The 16,319-nt window shown below is 41.8% G+C and overlaps 1 protein-coding gene across 1 annotated transcript in view; it reads left to right on the top strand.

Moving 5' to 3' along the window:
- UBE2R2 (ubiquitin conjugating enzyme E2 R2) overlaps positions 1 to 14,759 on the top strand; it is a 95,686-nt gene extending 80,927 nt beyond the window's left edge. Inside the window, exons 4-5 of the mRNA XM_082842575.1 lie at positions 8,184 to 8,318; positions 11,487 to 14,759. Of these exons, the coding sequence (XP_082698701.1) occupies positions 8,184 to 8,318; positions 11,487 to 11,706 (355 nt within the window). The 3' untranslated portion in view covers positions 11,707 to 14,759. The remainder of the gene's footprint in view (positions 1 to 8,183; positions 8,319 to 11,486) is intronic.
- The last annotated feature ends 1,560 nt before the right edge of the window (positions 14,760 to 16,319 follow it).

Raw genomic sequence — 16,319 nt, forward strand, 5'->3', positions numbered from 1 at the left:
TATTGATTATGCTGGTTACTCATTTCTTTAGGTACTTTGTTCCATCCAGTATACTTAGAAAGGATTGGGAAAATAGATACATTTTAGATTTCAACACATCTTGCCAGTATATTTTTTTAATGAGAAAAAACTGACTTCCCTTTTTAATTTAAATAAATGTGTTGATACATCTCACCTTGACAAACATCATGCCTCTGAATAATTCTCAGATCAGGCGTTGAGACTTGCCGTAAGTTTATTATGTCTATAAAATAAGGAATCATTGCATATTCCATATACTTTCTGCTTTACTTTAGTGGGACTCTCCCTCAGCGATGATGCATTCGGGCCTCTCACTGTTGTGGCCTCGCCCGTTGTGGAGCACAGGCTCCGGACTCGCAGGCTCAGTGGCCATGGCTCACGGGCCCAGCCGCTCCACGGCATGTGGGATCTTCCCGGACCGGGGCACGAACCCGTCTCTCAACCACTGCGCCACCAGGGAAGCCCTGATGCATTTCTTAACAATAATCAGAGATGGAATTAATTTGTTTTAGTGAAAATATAATTCCAGCAGCCCCAATCTATACATATCTGAATTCATTATACTCCACTATATAGCAAAATACTTTTTTTTTTAACATCACTCTATGCTTTTAACAAAATTATTTATGAGAAGGGAAGAGCAGTCGGCTCTATTTGTAAATTTCTCTTTGTTTTGTACATCTTATGTTTCATCACTAGGCAATGCACCGTAGAAATATTTGGGATGTGTGGGAGGTATGCATTTCTTGTAAAGGGCAGTTGTGAAAAGGGAAGCTGGAAAGGAGAACTCATAGGATATTTCGTATGTCTCCAGGGGCATGTATATATTAGTTTTAAGACCATTGTTTTACACGGGATCTTTTATGATCATTAGTAAAATTAGTATATTTCTACTTCATCCCCTCATATCCATATATCACACAGTTGTTAGCTGATTATTTAGACCTTTAACTTATACGTACTTATTACTTGATTTTTCAGCATCAGATGGTATACTGACACTTAGATAGAAAAGAAAAGGAAACCTTCTACCTCCCCCTTCTAACTTTTAAATATTATTGTTTCTTTATTGTCAGGGTTATAAAATTTATAATCTGTAGCTTAATCCCAGTTTTAAAAATTCTTATTCCTGTTGTTAAATGAATTCATTGTTTGTTCCTCATTATTTTACTTCCTTTGGTCTATTAACTGGCTGAAATTGTCCATCAGTAATTTCTCAAGGGATTACCCCTAGGAGCTATATTACATTCCGAGTTGTTACGTGTTCAAAGTACTATGTGCTTGTGTATATGGGAGTATACGTGTGTGTTTGCCATTATACTTCAAATGACAGATTTTAACTAGATATAAGATTTCAGGATCATGCTTTCTTTCCTTGAGGATATTATGGGCATTATTACTCTGTTGCCTTGGAGACGTTTGGCTACCCTATTTCTCATCTCTTTCACACTATATAATTGTTTAAGAGGCTGGCATGCTTTCGAAAGAAACACATTATTTTATCAGTAAAATTAAACTGACAATGTAGAGAAAAGGTTTTAAATATCTTGGAAGATTTGTTGAAAAATTGGACCAAAAATGCAGAGTTGTCTTTTTTTTTTTTTTTTTTTTTTTTGCGGTATGCGGGCCTCTCACTGTCGTGGCCTCTCCCGTTGCAGAGCACAGGCTCCGGACGCGCAGGCTCAGCGGCCATGGCTCACGGGCCCAGCCGCTCCGCGGCATGTGGGATCTTCCCGGACCGGGGCACAAACCCGTGTCCCCTGCATCGGCAGGCGGACTTTCAACCACTGCGCCACAAGGGAAGCCCCAGGGTTGTCCTTTAAGTATGATTTTGGTGCTTGTTTTTCAGGACTAGTAGTAACCCTAGAATAGAAGAAGTAGTAGCTCTAAGGTGTTAGTGATTCTTGCTTTTGGAGGTTGAATGTTGAATCAAATGCTTCACATACCACCACCACACCCACCCTTTGAGAAAACAAGCCTCTTTTTTTTTTTTGGTGCGGCTTAAACAACAGAAATTTATTTTTTCACAGTTCTGGACTCTATAAGGTACCGGCAAGGTTGGTTTCTTCTGAGGCTTCTCTCCTCATCTTGTCTTCTCTCTTTGTCTTCACATGGTCTTCCCTCTGTTCATGTCTGTGTCCTAATTGCCTCTTCTTATAAGGACATTAGTTATACTGGATTAAGACCTGTTCTAAGGACCTCATTTTAACTTAATTACCTCTTGAAAGACTCTGTCTCCAAATATAGTCTGAGATACTGGGGGTTAAAACTTCAGTATAGAATTTGAAGCCTCCCTGTTCTTTAGATGCAAAGCCCCAAACAAGATTTTTCTCATTGCATTCTCGTGCTGCTTGGATGGACAATCTATTACGATTACCCACAGGAATTCAAAATTTTTGCCTTTACTTCTATGTAAATACACACAGACTGTATTTGCCTTGTCTCAGCCTAAAATATTATAAACATTTTTTCTTTTTAAGAAAGGTCTGTTTGGGGAATTCCCTGGTGGTCCAGTGGTTAGGATTTAGTGCTTTCACTGCTGTGGCCCAGGTTCAATCCCTGGTCAGAGAACTAAGATCCCACAAACCATGTGGCATGGCCAAAAAAAAAAAAAAGAAAGGCCTGTTTCTCATTTAATCCATTCCTTCCGGGGCAGGGAACTCCTTTCATATTAATCTGCCCTTTAAAACTACCTTAGCCACTTTGGGCACCAGCATCATTTTTTTTTTCTCTCTGGGCCCTCAGGTCACCTGAGCCCCAATTTAGAAGCACCTGAACTTCACATGAGGGATTGCCTTCCCTGCATTTATGCTTTTTTTATTTAGAGGCTTCACAACCAGAACTTAGTTATCTTCAGATTGCCCCTTTGATCTTCATCCATGGCTCTAAAAGGTATTTGCATTGGAAATCGTTACCTTCTTGGACCTTTTTGTTTCTTTCTTAGTTCCATATAATCATTGGATGGTTCTTCAATGTGTTGCTTGGGGTGGGAGAGTGGAGAGTTTTGGTGTTTGTGGATTTTTGGGGGGGGGGACATAGAGTGTTTTGCATGCCTTGTGGAACGTCATTTGGAACACCTGGTGATGTCCAGAACTCTGAAAAGTCAGGAAGGTACTACCTAATGTGGGACACTTTTCCCTTTCCCATTTGTTTCTGTGTTATTTGTTTTGAGAAAAGGGAGCTCCTTAAGGTAGTAAACTGTACATATTTCTCACAGGTTATTTACGGCACTGAAATATCAAGAGGCAAGATATGAGATGCCAGGGATTTTCCTTTATATCCCTTTGCTACTAAATTATCCAGAGTAAGCACTGTCTGACTAAGGGTTCTAAGCTCCATATCCAGTTTATGGCTGTAGCCAAGACAGCAGTGGAGGTGGCAGAAGGTTCAGTTCAGCCTGTTGTAGGGTCTTGACTGCTGAATGGCACTGTTATCTGAAAGTGGTTCCATGTTCACATGTGTTTGGACTCCTCCATGACCACCTGCACTAGTCTCTCATTTAACACCTCAGTGAACATATTCAGAAAATAAAGTTGTACAGGCTTTTGTAACCTGAAGAAGAGTAAGGAATTCCTGTTACCTTTGAGAGCCGAAGTTGATTTATATAACAAGATCTAGTGAGTAGTGAGAGTTGGCTAAAGGGGAAACCAAGAAAAATGTACTATGCTACAACTGTAGGGATCCAGAGTGGCAGCCAGCTAGCTTCCACTAAAAGCTCAGTAGTTCTCCTCCTCTTAGAGGAAGCCAGCATACTTTCTGGAAGAAGAGATTCACAGTCCTATCCTCAGATGTCCAGGATTAAGTTTAGGGGGTGAGAGTTCCTTATGGAATTGGGAAGTTTTGAGGAGTAGGCATTAGTCAGCAAAGAAAGAAGTTGGGAGGATAGGGCCCCCCGATGCTGCTACATGTATGTGATTAGGAATCCACAACACCATGCCTCTTCTTGGTGAAAGAAAGAAAATGTGCCTTAATCCATGTTCTGTCCAGAACCAAGTGGGAGCTTCCAGGGGGTGGGTGAGGTGGGTGGGTAGGGGGTCTCTCAGACCTTGCAGTAGAATTCACAAGTGCTTTCTCTGAGGCACCAGCCCCAGAACTACCTGCCATACCTGCTGCAGGCTCTTGGATAGGAAAGTGGTCTTTGGTAGGGATTTGCTTTCCTTTGAAGGATAGATAACAGTGTTTTCTTTGCCACTGTGAAGATGTATCATGGGACCAGATTTATGGATCCACTCCAGAGGCCACACCTTCATGTAGAAGCGTCTCTCAGGAGTAGGGTAGGGTGTTGTTTTCCTATCTAGTATTCTCTATAACCCACTGAAAGGGCAGGGAGCTAGAGACTGCTGCAATGATTGGGTGGCAAAGTAGGCAAGGTCATAGGAAATGGCTATGGCTGTGCTGTTCCTAGGGCTCCTGTAAACCCCATTCTGGGCCAGGACTATTTTATTTATTTGCTCCCTTGATGTTTGCATATTGGGTCCCACTGCACTCAGATTGCTAGTTTCATTCTGTGCTAATGATATGTATTTTGTGTATTTAAAATTTTTCCTTTTTAAACTAAAATGTGATTTGGTCATTTTGTGTATTTTAATCTGAGACCCTTATTCCTACCATGTGTTCTCAGGGGTATGTCAGTCAATGGTAGCTCCAGGGACTGCACAGCAGGAACTGTTGTATTTGTTAGTTGCTTTATTATTTTTTTAAAAAAATATTTATTTGGCTGCTCTGGGTCTTGGTTGTGGCACATGGGATCTTCGTTGTGGCATGCAGGATCTTTGGTTGTGGCATGCGAACTCTTAGTTACAGCATGTGGGATCTAGTTCCCTGACCAGGGAGCGAACCCAGGCCCCCTGCATTGGGAGCTGGTAGTCTTAGCCACTGGACCACCAGGAAGTCCCTGTTAGGTGCTTTAGCAGCATAAAGAAAAACTGTTTGTAGTGTGTGGACTCATTAAGCTACCACATTTTATCTTCCCAGTCATAACAGACTTCTTTACCATGATGTCCTCTTTAAATTTCTCTCCCATCTTGAAAACATATAATGAGGATTGAGTTTTAATTGGGTGATCTTCTGGTGTTACTGGTCCATCTTTTGAAATAGTGTAAATGAGAGCTTAAAAGAGCCCTTCTAGGTCAACTAGAAGGGTCAGGCAGTGAGCTTTGCTTCTCTGTACGTCACTTTTTAACAAATTAAGGCCTGTAAAATCTAAGAATCTCAATCATTCAAACTCTCTTTCAGTATTTCTATGTATGTTTTAAGGGTCAAGTAAGTTGAAGTTTTAAAGAATGAACCCTTTCTACCTCACACGTTGCCTGGGAGGGTCTGTGTATGCACTGGACGAAAAATGCCCATCTTTAGTCCTACAGAATTCCAAACTTTTGCTGCTTGGCTTCTGGGGAGACCCATAAGCCATGTCTTCTTTGTTGAGCTAAGGCCAGTTTCTGCCCTCCCTGCTAAAATTGTACTTGCGGTGACATAGTAGCTAACAGAGAAAGGGCAGACCCATCTCACTGATTACTGTCTATATGTTGAAAAGGGACAAATACAGTATTACCCATTGGGTCATAGATGTTTAATTATGATCTCCTATCTCCCTTAAATACTTCTTTTTTCTTGTGAAAAAAATACAATAAATGAGAAAGGATTTTAAAATACTTACTGAAACTAACAACACCAAATAATAGCAACAACAACGAAAAAAGAGGTAATTGTTGGAATAGCTTCAGGATTCAATTGTGTTTTGTATGTTCTACATACATTTCATTTTTCCACTCTATAAAAATAGGATTAATAATACTACCTTGCAGAGTTGTTTACCATGCTACAGATGTAACATCTGTGTTAAATTATTTTGGTACAAGTGCCAGACAGTTTAAACTATGTATGATATTGCTTCCCATCCTTTTCCAGTCACGTTACATAGAAAATATGAAATGATAGTATTCGTAGATCACAATGTAGTAAGCTGAAGATGCTCCTTTGGCCAGAAGTTATTGTTCCAGAGGCTCAAGTTGTCCCAGGTCCTACCTACCAATCTGCCTGAGGGAATCACATACAGTTTACCTGTAACCCACTCACAACATACTGGTTGGGAAATTTTGAATAGTATATTGCATATGAATTGCATCAGGAATCTTCATTAGTGTTGGAGTCCTTTGCCAGCACTTGGTGGTATGTCTACTGCTGTGGGTAGGTAGGTTTTTATGAAGGTGTGGCATGGTTGTTGTTTGAAGGTGTACTAGAGGAAGGAGATTAACCCCATCTGAATCAGTGGAATGGATTCCCTGTACAAAAAATGGCTCTACTCTCCAGACAAAGGGAGGAAGTGAAAACGTGCTGGGTTAATAACTATTATCACAGTCAACTATAGTTAGTGCCTGAGGCTTCTGAAAGCATCATGTATTTCAGTTTAGGGAGTGAGTACATGGTATTAGAAGTGAGTTTCTTATGATAGAACTGGATGATTCACCATTTTAAAAAATTGTACTTCCCAATATGGCATTTTAATAATAAACACAAGATATAAGAAAATCAACCTGGTGAAACCACTCCAGGGAAAAATTTCCTAATTCAGTTAATATAATTCATCTAGACGTGTGTTGTCCAGTATGATAGCCACTGACTACATGTGGCTATTTAAACTTAATTAAAATTAGTACTAAAAACCTCGTTTCTTCAGTTGCATAATCTACTTTTCAAAGTGCTCAGTGGCCACATGTGGCTAGTGGTTACCATATTGGATAACACACAGATTATACATTTCCATCATCACAGAGAGTTGTAAAGAAATGCTGATCTGGACCATTAAACTGTACCACAGTTTGTCCTTATCCTGCTTATCTTTCTATCAGGTTTTGTATATGTTTTCTTCTGAAGCAATCCTTACGGAATTTTTCTTTCGCTTCTAGGATATCGTCAGTCCATTTTGCATTTTTGGCAATGATGAGTTTCTTTAAATTTTCTTAGTGCAATTACTGAAGAAGTCCAGAAGGATGGAAGTGGGGGTACAGGGAGTTATTCTTACCCTAATAGAAAGGTGGGGAGTGTATATGTGGTAAATGAATTTGAACTAGATGGGAAAGTTTTCTTTGAAAGTGCCTTTGTCGTAATCTTGTATAATCACATAACAGAAACTCTCTACCCTTTTTAGGAAAAGGTTCATCAAATCAAACATCTAATTGCCTGGTTCCCTCCCTTTATTTTTTGCTTGGGGCCAGGAGCAAAAGGCTATTTTGCAACAACAAAATCTATAACCTCGCACCAATGAGAAAAGGTAGAGAAATTTAATTTTTCCTCCCATGTTTCTCCTTACCTACATGCACATAGCTTTTAGGGGAGAAAAAAGCCTGGGAACTATTTCAAGCATTTTTGGAGCTTATTGAGCTTATTTTATTTCACAGAAACTTTATTCCCTGTGATGAAGGTGTCTAGTTTTTATCTGTGGATGAAAATTTCCCACAAGATTTCTGAGCCCTGAGAGATCAGGGATGGCAACTAACTCTCTCACTATTGTACATCCAACATCTCACTAGATGCCTCTGGCACAATAGTAAGGGTTTAGTAAATATTTTTTGAATCAAGATTTCTGTTATTCAGAGACTAGTTCTTCCATGTCAAGGCTATTGCTTTTTCTCCATTCACCTGCTTAACTCTTATCTTGCTTCCCTTAGAAGTATGGAAAAGAAATACATTTGTATGTGATATTGGTTTTCAGATCTTCTAAGCAGCCATGATATGAATTAGATATATGGAGTAGCATCATTTTTACCCTTTTCCACAAAAAGATTGCCTTCAAGCTAAATGTTTTTTGCTCCTGCTTTTTCCTATTGCACTTAACTTGTTAATTTTTTAAATGTTATTTGAAAAGCTTCCAGACCTCCAATTTTTGTAGATTGGAACATGTTGCCAGTTAAGACAGTGCCTTCTACAGAGTTCATATTTTGCCCTGCAACCTAACTTTTATGCTAAACTCAGATTCCCTCTGCTTTGTCTCCCAGGTAGCAGCTTGTTCCTAGCCTAGCCAGATGAGTACTGAAAACAAAATTTTGATACTCTATTTCCATTTCCCTAAAGTCTCAAATATTATAGTCTTAAATTTAAAACAAAATACTATTGAATACTGTGAATATGAATATTCATAGCTGACCCTTTTTTCCTGTTTCTAGGACTATCCTGTTAAGTGTAATCTCATTGCTTAATGAGCCCAACACCTTCTCCCCAGCCAATGTGGATGCCTCGGTTATGTTCAGGAAATGGAGGGACAGTAAAGGAAAAGACAAAGAATATGCTGAAATCATTAGGTAAGGTGTTTTGTTATGTCTTCTGTTTGATTACTTCAAGTCTTCGTACAGAACCAAAGTATATCCTAGAACCAAGGGTTTAAATTGAACTTAAATATCCACTCCACTTCTGTCAGTTAGATTTATTGTTTGGGAAGAGGTTTCTGCCTGAGCCTAATGAGTTTGGCTTTTGAGACAGCAGATCTGATTTCCCAGGACACAGAACTTCCAGGTTCTAAACTAGTCACGTTTGCAAACTCTTCCTCCTGATCATTTTAGGGACACTGTTCTGGGTTTTGAACATGTCCTTTAAATGTATCAAACACCCAGTGTATTCCAGACATTCCAGGTATTTTTGTTTTCAAATTTTTTATTAATGAAACCTTATATGGCCTTTCTGACCATAGCAGCAAGTATCTTCTAGGAATCACCATTATCAGCAACTCTAGTACATGGTCTAACAGAGCCCTAGAATAAGAATCAGGAGACTTGGAATATACTCCCAGCTCTGCCACTGTCATGTGACCTTTTATCAGTTAACTTTTGGGGTTTTTTAATATCTCCATCTGTAAAAAAAAAAGAGAAGGTATTAGGCTCAACCATTCATCTCTCAAATTATATCCTACATAGGATATAAGATTTTCCTAACAGTACTTAGTGATTGGTAGAGCCCCAAGGACAGTTGCAGCACATTCTGTGACTTTTCAAAGTCCCTCTCTATAAATCTAGTTGGCATTATACCATGTGATATGAAAAAAAAAATGCATGTCATCTGACAGCTGAATAAGTTTTCTGCCCACCGTAATCAGCTTCTTAGACCCTCTCCCTAATCCAGTCATTTAATGAAATTACAAGGATAGAATCTGGGCATCTGTATTTTGTTTTTACCAAGCCACTTAGGTGACTGGTATATACCAAAGATTGAAGATAACTAGTGTAAATAGTAAAGACCTGTAGAAGTTTAGAGTGAGAGTGGACTGAGGATTGGAAAATGGGAATGCTTCATAAAATAGTCAGGACTGGAGCCTGATGTTCAAGGAAAGGGAGGATGTAAGGCATAGTCTTTCTCCTTAGAGAGCTCATACTTTTGTAAATGAACATGTAATATGATAAGTGCAACTGTAGAAGCATAAACAAAATACAGTGGAAGGAACATATAATATGGTTCCTAGGAGAGATAATGCTTCATAACCAAGAATTTTTCAGGGAGAGAGAAACATGCTTGCTAAAACACAGGTGTATAATAACAGCATGACACATCAAGAGAATTGTAATTCTGATTTGAGAAGTAATGGGAAATTAAGAAATGCATCAGGTCTTAAAAGACACTGAAGTCATAGGGTGGGTTTGGTCCTTAATCTTAGAGGTGTTGGAGTGTCACTTAAAGATTTTGTGTGAAAGGATAATCCTATTTGAGTTCCAAAAGAACACAACTGACTAGGAGACCGGCTGAGGTTTGAGGAGGCTGAGATGAAGACTATACTGACGTAGTAACAATCAAGAATGAGAAAACAGATTTGAAAACATTTAAGACTTTGGAGTAGTAAGAGTTATAATTTTAGGAACTGAATACTCCATGGAGGTGGACAATGACAAATGCAGACTTGCGGAGTTAGGATTCCTATGGAACGTCAGGACGGAGACATCCAGTTGCTCATATAAGGGTATAGAGCTCAGAAGAAAAGTTTAGGCTGGACCCTGATGATTTGAGAGCTGTCAGCACGAAGAGTTAGAACCATGGGAATGGACAAGATGGTTCAAGGAGAAAGCTGTGAGAAGAGAGATTCAAGCCTGAAAGCCTCAGCAGCATCAGGATGTAAGGCAACAGGATCCACCAAGAGAGGTCTAATTAAAAGGGAGAATAGTGGTTGTGTTTTTGTGGGGCTTTTTAAAGTATTTTATTTATTTGGCTGCACCGGGTCTTAGTTGCGGCATGTGGGATTTTTTTTTTTTTTTTAAGCTGCGGCATGCGGGATCTTTAGTTGCGGCATGCGAACTCTTAGTTGTGGCATGCGGGATCTAGTTCCCTGACCAGGGATCGAACCCGGGCCCCCTGCATTGGGAGCACAGAGTCTTAGCCACTGGACCACCAGGGAAGTCCTGAGAATAGTGGTTTGATGTGTTTAAGTTCAGTTTTTCTAGTCCCTTGAGGGGTCGAATTTTCATACTTGTTGAAGGAAACATTAACCTTCATGCGTTCATACAGTCAGTATTTGTTGCACAGCTGTATGTGCCCAGGTGGTGTTCTAAGCACTGGGGAAATAGAATTAACTAAGATAGACAAGGTCTCTGCTCACGTTCAGGGGCGCAAGGAGAACAACGGAAAAATGAACAAATGAGGAAGATGAGTAGGATAAGATGAAGGAATTACAAGATGGCTGCTTTAAGTTGGATTGTCCGAATAGGCCTCCTCTAAGGTGACATATAAGTTCATATCTGAGTGACAAGAAGCAGTCAACCGTATGTAGGGCAGAAGAGCAACTGGTCCTCACAGAAAAATCAACTAGGTATGTTTGAAGGTACTAAAAAACCCCCGAGTGGCCTGAATGTTTTGGAATTGGAGAAAGTAATGGGTGGCGAGAATGAAGCGATAGGCAGGTGGATCATGCAAGACTTTGGAATCCAACATAAGATATTTGGATTTTTCTCTAAGTAGGAGGACTATTGAGTTGATGGGACTGCATTCCGAGTTTAGTGCGAGAAGACAAGGTGGAAAACCTGAGGTGATTTCTGGCCAACCAGCATGTGAGGTGCATGGCTTTAAATGCCCTTCAGAAGGGTCTTTTTTTTTTTTTTTTTTGCGGTACACGGGCCTCTCACTGCTGTGGCCTCTCCCGTTGCGGAGCACAGGCTCCGGACGCGCAGGCTCAGCGGCCATGGCTCGCGGGCCCAGCCGCTCTGCGGCATGTGGGATCTTCCCGGACCGGGGCACAAACCCGTGTCCCCTGCATCGGCAGGCGGACTCTCAACCACTGCGCCACCAGGGAAGCCCTCAGAAGGGTCATTTTTAAGTGTCCTTCAGAATGGTACCTGATGGGCTAGAACCTTTGGTGTAGTAGAGGGTATCTTATCAAAGATGCTTTCAGGTAGGTAGGTACTAAAGTTCAGAAACCAGTAAGGAATTTTGGATTGTTTAGGCCAATTATAAATCCATCTTCCAGAGACTTATATAAACTATCCTCCCTTCAGGAAACAGGTGTCAGCCACTAAAGCCGAAGCAGAAAAGGATGGAGTGAAGGTCCCCACGACCCTGGCGGAATACTGCATCAAAACTAAAGTGCCTTCCAATGACAACAGCTCAGATTTGCTTTATGACGACTTGTACGACGACGACATTGATGATGAAGATGAGGAGGAGGAAGATGCCGACTGTTATGACGATGATGATTCTGGGAATGAGGAGTCGTGACGTGCTCCTTCGAGGCCCCTGTACTGCCCTGCCGTCTCAGGCCAAAGGGAGGGGAGCAAGTGGGGACCTAGCAGTGGCCCCTCAGCAAAAACCTGTCATGGGGGTGGGGAAAACAAACGGCTCCTGGTGACTCCCCTTATGGATCTCAGTTTGCTCCTTTTTATGGACCTCTTAACGGAGAGAAACTAATCCTCCACAGAATGTCTGAATTCTTGCATTCTTTACCCTTCCATCACTGTATTGATTCTTTTTTTTTTTCTTTAAACTCAAACTCCCACCTCACTTCGTCTCTGCAAAGTGTTGACAGCAAAACACGTTTGGTCTGTTTTTAGATTCTTGAAGAATTAGTCTTTCATCAAGACGTTTAATGTGTTTAAAGCTGGGAACCCATCGGGAGTTCACAAGTGCTGCATATGCTGGGTAGCAAAAGAAAAAAAAAAAACCGTAAAAGCCCCACAAAACATTTCTTAACAAAGCAAATTTGCCAAGTTTTAGCTGCTCATTTACCTTAGTGTGTGTGCATTCGTTCAGCCCCGTGGTGGTGAATTTTCTTTCCCTTCTTAAGGCTGGGGTACAGCAGGCGTCAGGGACTTTGTTCTGAACCTGTTGAAACGTGTTCCTAAGGGCACAGGGCCCTTCAGCCTAACACAGAGGCCTCAGCTACTCTGAGAGATCAGATTTTGTTTTTCGAAATCGATTGGGATCTAAAGCCTGAAATAAATATTCATACTTTACATAGAACTGATTGCTATTTATTTTGAAGGCAGAGTTATTTTTTTCCCCCAGGGAGTGGGGAGAGAGTGGGGATTAGTGTGTGTGTGTGTGTGTGTGTGTGTGTGTGTGTGTGTGGAGTCTTAGTGACGGGAACGAAGAGTTAAAATCACTATGCTGGTTTTGGTTGATGCTGCTGGGGGAAAAAGTCAAACTACTGGGGACCACTGTTGGGAGAGAAAACATCTGTTTTATATATTTAACATGGCCTTTCCCTGAAAGATACACTCTCACCATGAGGATTTTTTTTAAGTAGCGAGTTTTAATTACTTAGTATTAATACTAGGTGCATGTGTTAAGATTTTGGTTTCCATTGAGCTGCTTATACTGATAGTGGTAACTGTGGATATATGTGAGACATGCGTGACTGGTTCCCGCTTTTCTCACTGGATGTGACCTGGACTTTTCTCTCCTTTCAATGTGCTCGGGCTATGGAGTGCAAGCGGAAGTTGTGCATGGAGCTTTCCCCTGAGCTTCTTTGACTCTTCTGGCAGAGCCAAGGGAGTTGGCTGCAAGCAGTGTCTGGGCAACGCTAGATCTTCCTGCCACGCAATTGCTGCAGCCTTGATTTCCCCGGTGTCGATCGTGTGTTACTTCAATCAGTACCGAGTTCCATCAGCCTTCACCAACCAGGGACTTCTTCAGTACTTGGCGATGATTTTTGTTTCTTATGGGGGCGGGTCAGTTCACAGGAGGGCAGTGTTCTTTCAGTGGGGAAAATACCGCTATGAACCTACTTCAGATCCCTGCGCGCTAGCGTTCAACTCCTTTTCTTCAGATTGTATAGCTCAGAAAGAACGAAAGGGTTGATGAGGGACAGAGGTAGGATGGACCCTAGGACACAGTCTGTGATACTTAGGTCCTTAGTTCCTCCTTCCTTTCTGATCTCAGGGTTTTCATTCGCTCTTCAAACTCTCCAAACATTTGCCAACTAATTCCCAGCAGCCTTCTCTGGAATCTAGTCTTAAAAAAGTGGGAATGTTGAACGTGCTAAGGTTCACATGGGACACTGTTGAGCCTGGTCCCAGAATCTGTCCAAACTCCATGGCCTACTTGCACCCCTGAGTCAAGCGACTCCAGTCAGATTCAGAGAACAGAGCAGCTCTCCTGTGACAAAACACTGAGTGCAAACTCTAATAGAAGGACGTTGAAACTAGTTTTTCGCCCCACACATACTCATAATGCTCTGATCACCCCCTATCAATCACTCCACACTCCCAAAACACACACGCGTGCGCCGCGTGCTTGGTCTTACGCTCTCGGAGCCCTAAAACTAAGCCTTTTCTCTTCCTGCCAAAGCGTCCCTCCCCCAGGGCAGGGCAGACTCCTTGGCACTGTGGGAGGTGCTGTGCTGCTCAGCCCCGTCCCACAGGCCCTGCTGGCCTCTGTTTTACGTTGACTCAGAGAGCCAGGTGGAGGTTGTACCTCTCAGCCTTTGGGGTGTTACTCTTCAGAGCTCGGTTTGCCTCTGATGAGAGTAGTCATCAGTTCCAGAAAAGACTGGGGTGTGCTGATTTGCTAGGAGGTGGGACATTCTGATAGCTCAGACCGACTTGTAAAACCCAGGTGCTGGTTCCAGAGCTCTGTCCTGCGAACACATACTGTGGCAAAAGAAAACTGAAGCACGTAACTTCTTTCGGGAGTGGAGATCTCAGGCTTAGGCCACAACCTTGTGAGTACAGTTGTGCTGATTATTTGGTGTAACATGAATTCAGGATCCATCCTGCATTTTTAGGTTCCTTTCGATTCTAGTGGAGGCCTCTGGACGCTCTTCAGGTCTGTGTATTTTGAGGCTGGGTGGAGAACGTACATTATGATTCTGTTGTTGCTTCTCGCAGTCTTCCCCTTTCATTTCACATCATTCCAGAGTTCTTTTTTCTATTAGCCAAGCTTTTTTGTAGTCCCTTCTTTCCTCTTCCCTGGTAATTATTTGCTGGTTTCCTTATGTTTGGAAAATACATAGTAAGCGATTGAAGGGGAAAATGTGTAGTTCTCCACTGAAAATTAACTCTCTACCCTCCCATCCTGATTTTTAAAAAGGTTTACATTTACAAAGATTCAGATGCAATTTTCAACTATTCTGAAACCAGCAGGACACACCTGACTTTAATAGTTTTCTTAGCTGAAATTGTAGATGTTTTTCTTTAGTTTAACTTATGAGAAAAGATTATCTGATGCATTTTGTGTTCAATTTCCCCTTTAGTGGTTTATTTTTTGTCTTTTTCTGCCCATCTGTCTACTAATAAAATGTGAAATAAAATATACCTGTATTGCTACTTCCCCATGGGATGACCCTCTTCTTTTTTTGTGTATTAAAATTAAAAGGTGGTCTTAATACTTGCTCTGTTCCCTTGCAGGTTATGCACAGGAGTCAGCTGAAAAACTAAAACAAAAACCAGATCTTGCTCACCTGCCTTTTGACAGTCTGCTCAACTCACCTCCTTGCAGAATAAATATCCCCAAATCCTTACCAGCTTTTAAGAAAGGTTATTAAAGACAAAGCCATTTGTTAACCTTAATTCTGAAATAGGGCGCAAGCTGCCAGTACAAGTAGGTCGGTGAAGTGATGGAGGAGTGCTCCACTGCCCTCCTTACGCAAGTTTTTTGTTTTCATTGTCACTTGCCAACTTCCCGCTGCTAAAAGAAGGGATCAGAAAGCAATAGATCACATAATTTAGTAAGTTTCAGTTGTGGACACTTTTTTTTTTAAGCCAGCAGTGCTTGACCTATCTGACGAATGACCATTGATTTTGGAGGTCAAAAACAGACAAGGTAAAGACTGTACCCCAACGGGACGCTATAATGCCTCGGGCAACACCTCAAGGCCTTGAGCTAGCTGCCAGGCTGTAATACAGCTGCGCCTCAGACAAGCATGGAGATCTGCCTCCTGGCGGAGACATGGATAGTTTTACGGCCCCAGTTCCTTCTGGACTGGTGGCCTGGAATCAGGAGGGAGGAGCTTAAGAGAAGTCAGAATCCTGGCCCCAGGTGAATGGTTCCTTGGGACTTTCTGGAGCAGATATTTAGCCCAGGACCCACTTACCTACTTCACACCACCCTGGCTCACTAGTCATCTGTCCCGCCACAGTCCTCGACGGTCAATCAAGATTGCATTTGGTTGATGAAGAGCAAAGGGCAGAGAGGTTTAGCTGTGCAAACTTACTCTCTCACAGGCCTGGAACTGTATTCTCAGAGTTCTTACCTTTGTTCCTTTGGAAAAGAAATTACCCTACCGTAATATCCTGTTGACAAGACCCTTTTAGAGACCGCCTTGTCCCCTAAGTCTGTTACAGAGTTGCAAGAAAAACAGAGGTAACCGTTGATAAGCACTGCCTGTCAGGAGGGTTAGCTACCTTGTCAGCTGCGTCCTTTACCTTTTCCCTCCCTGAATGCTGATTGTTTTGGGGCAAGAGAAGGGCCCAGCAAAGCAAGGAATACCCACTGAAGCCCTAACACCCTGTTATCAGAAGCCTGTGACCACGGGAGCTCTACTTCAGCCCTGTGAAGTCCAGGATCCCTGGAACCATAATGAAGATGGTCTCTGCCCTGAGCTCTCCCTGAGTCACACCACACAGAGAAAGTATGCTCTCAGAACTTTATTAGGTGGAGTTTGGGCAAAAGAGAAAACCTCTGAAACAGTCGCCCACCTGGTTCAGGATGACTGGAATAGAGGAGCCTTTGCTTGGAGACATGTTGTCACTGAGATGAAGGCATATCTTTGATTTTTTTTTTTTTTTTAAAGGGGAGCTGACTGGCTGAGTATCTCTGAGCGCAAATTCAGATTATTTTAAAAATGGTCAGCCAGAGGAAGGCAAGTCTCTGGGGACAAGACCAGACCAGAA

This window comes from Leucopleurus acutus (assembly GCF_964270905.1).
Source record: "Leucopleurus acutus genome assembly, chromosome: 7".
NCBI classification, from domain to species: Eukaryota; Metazoa; Chordata; class Mammalia; order Artiodactyla; family Delphinidae; genus Leucopleurus; species Leucopleurus acutus.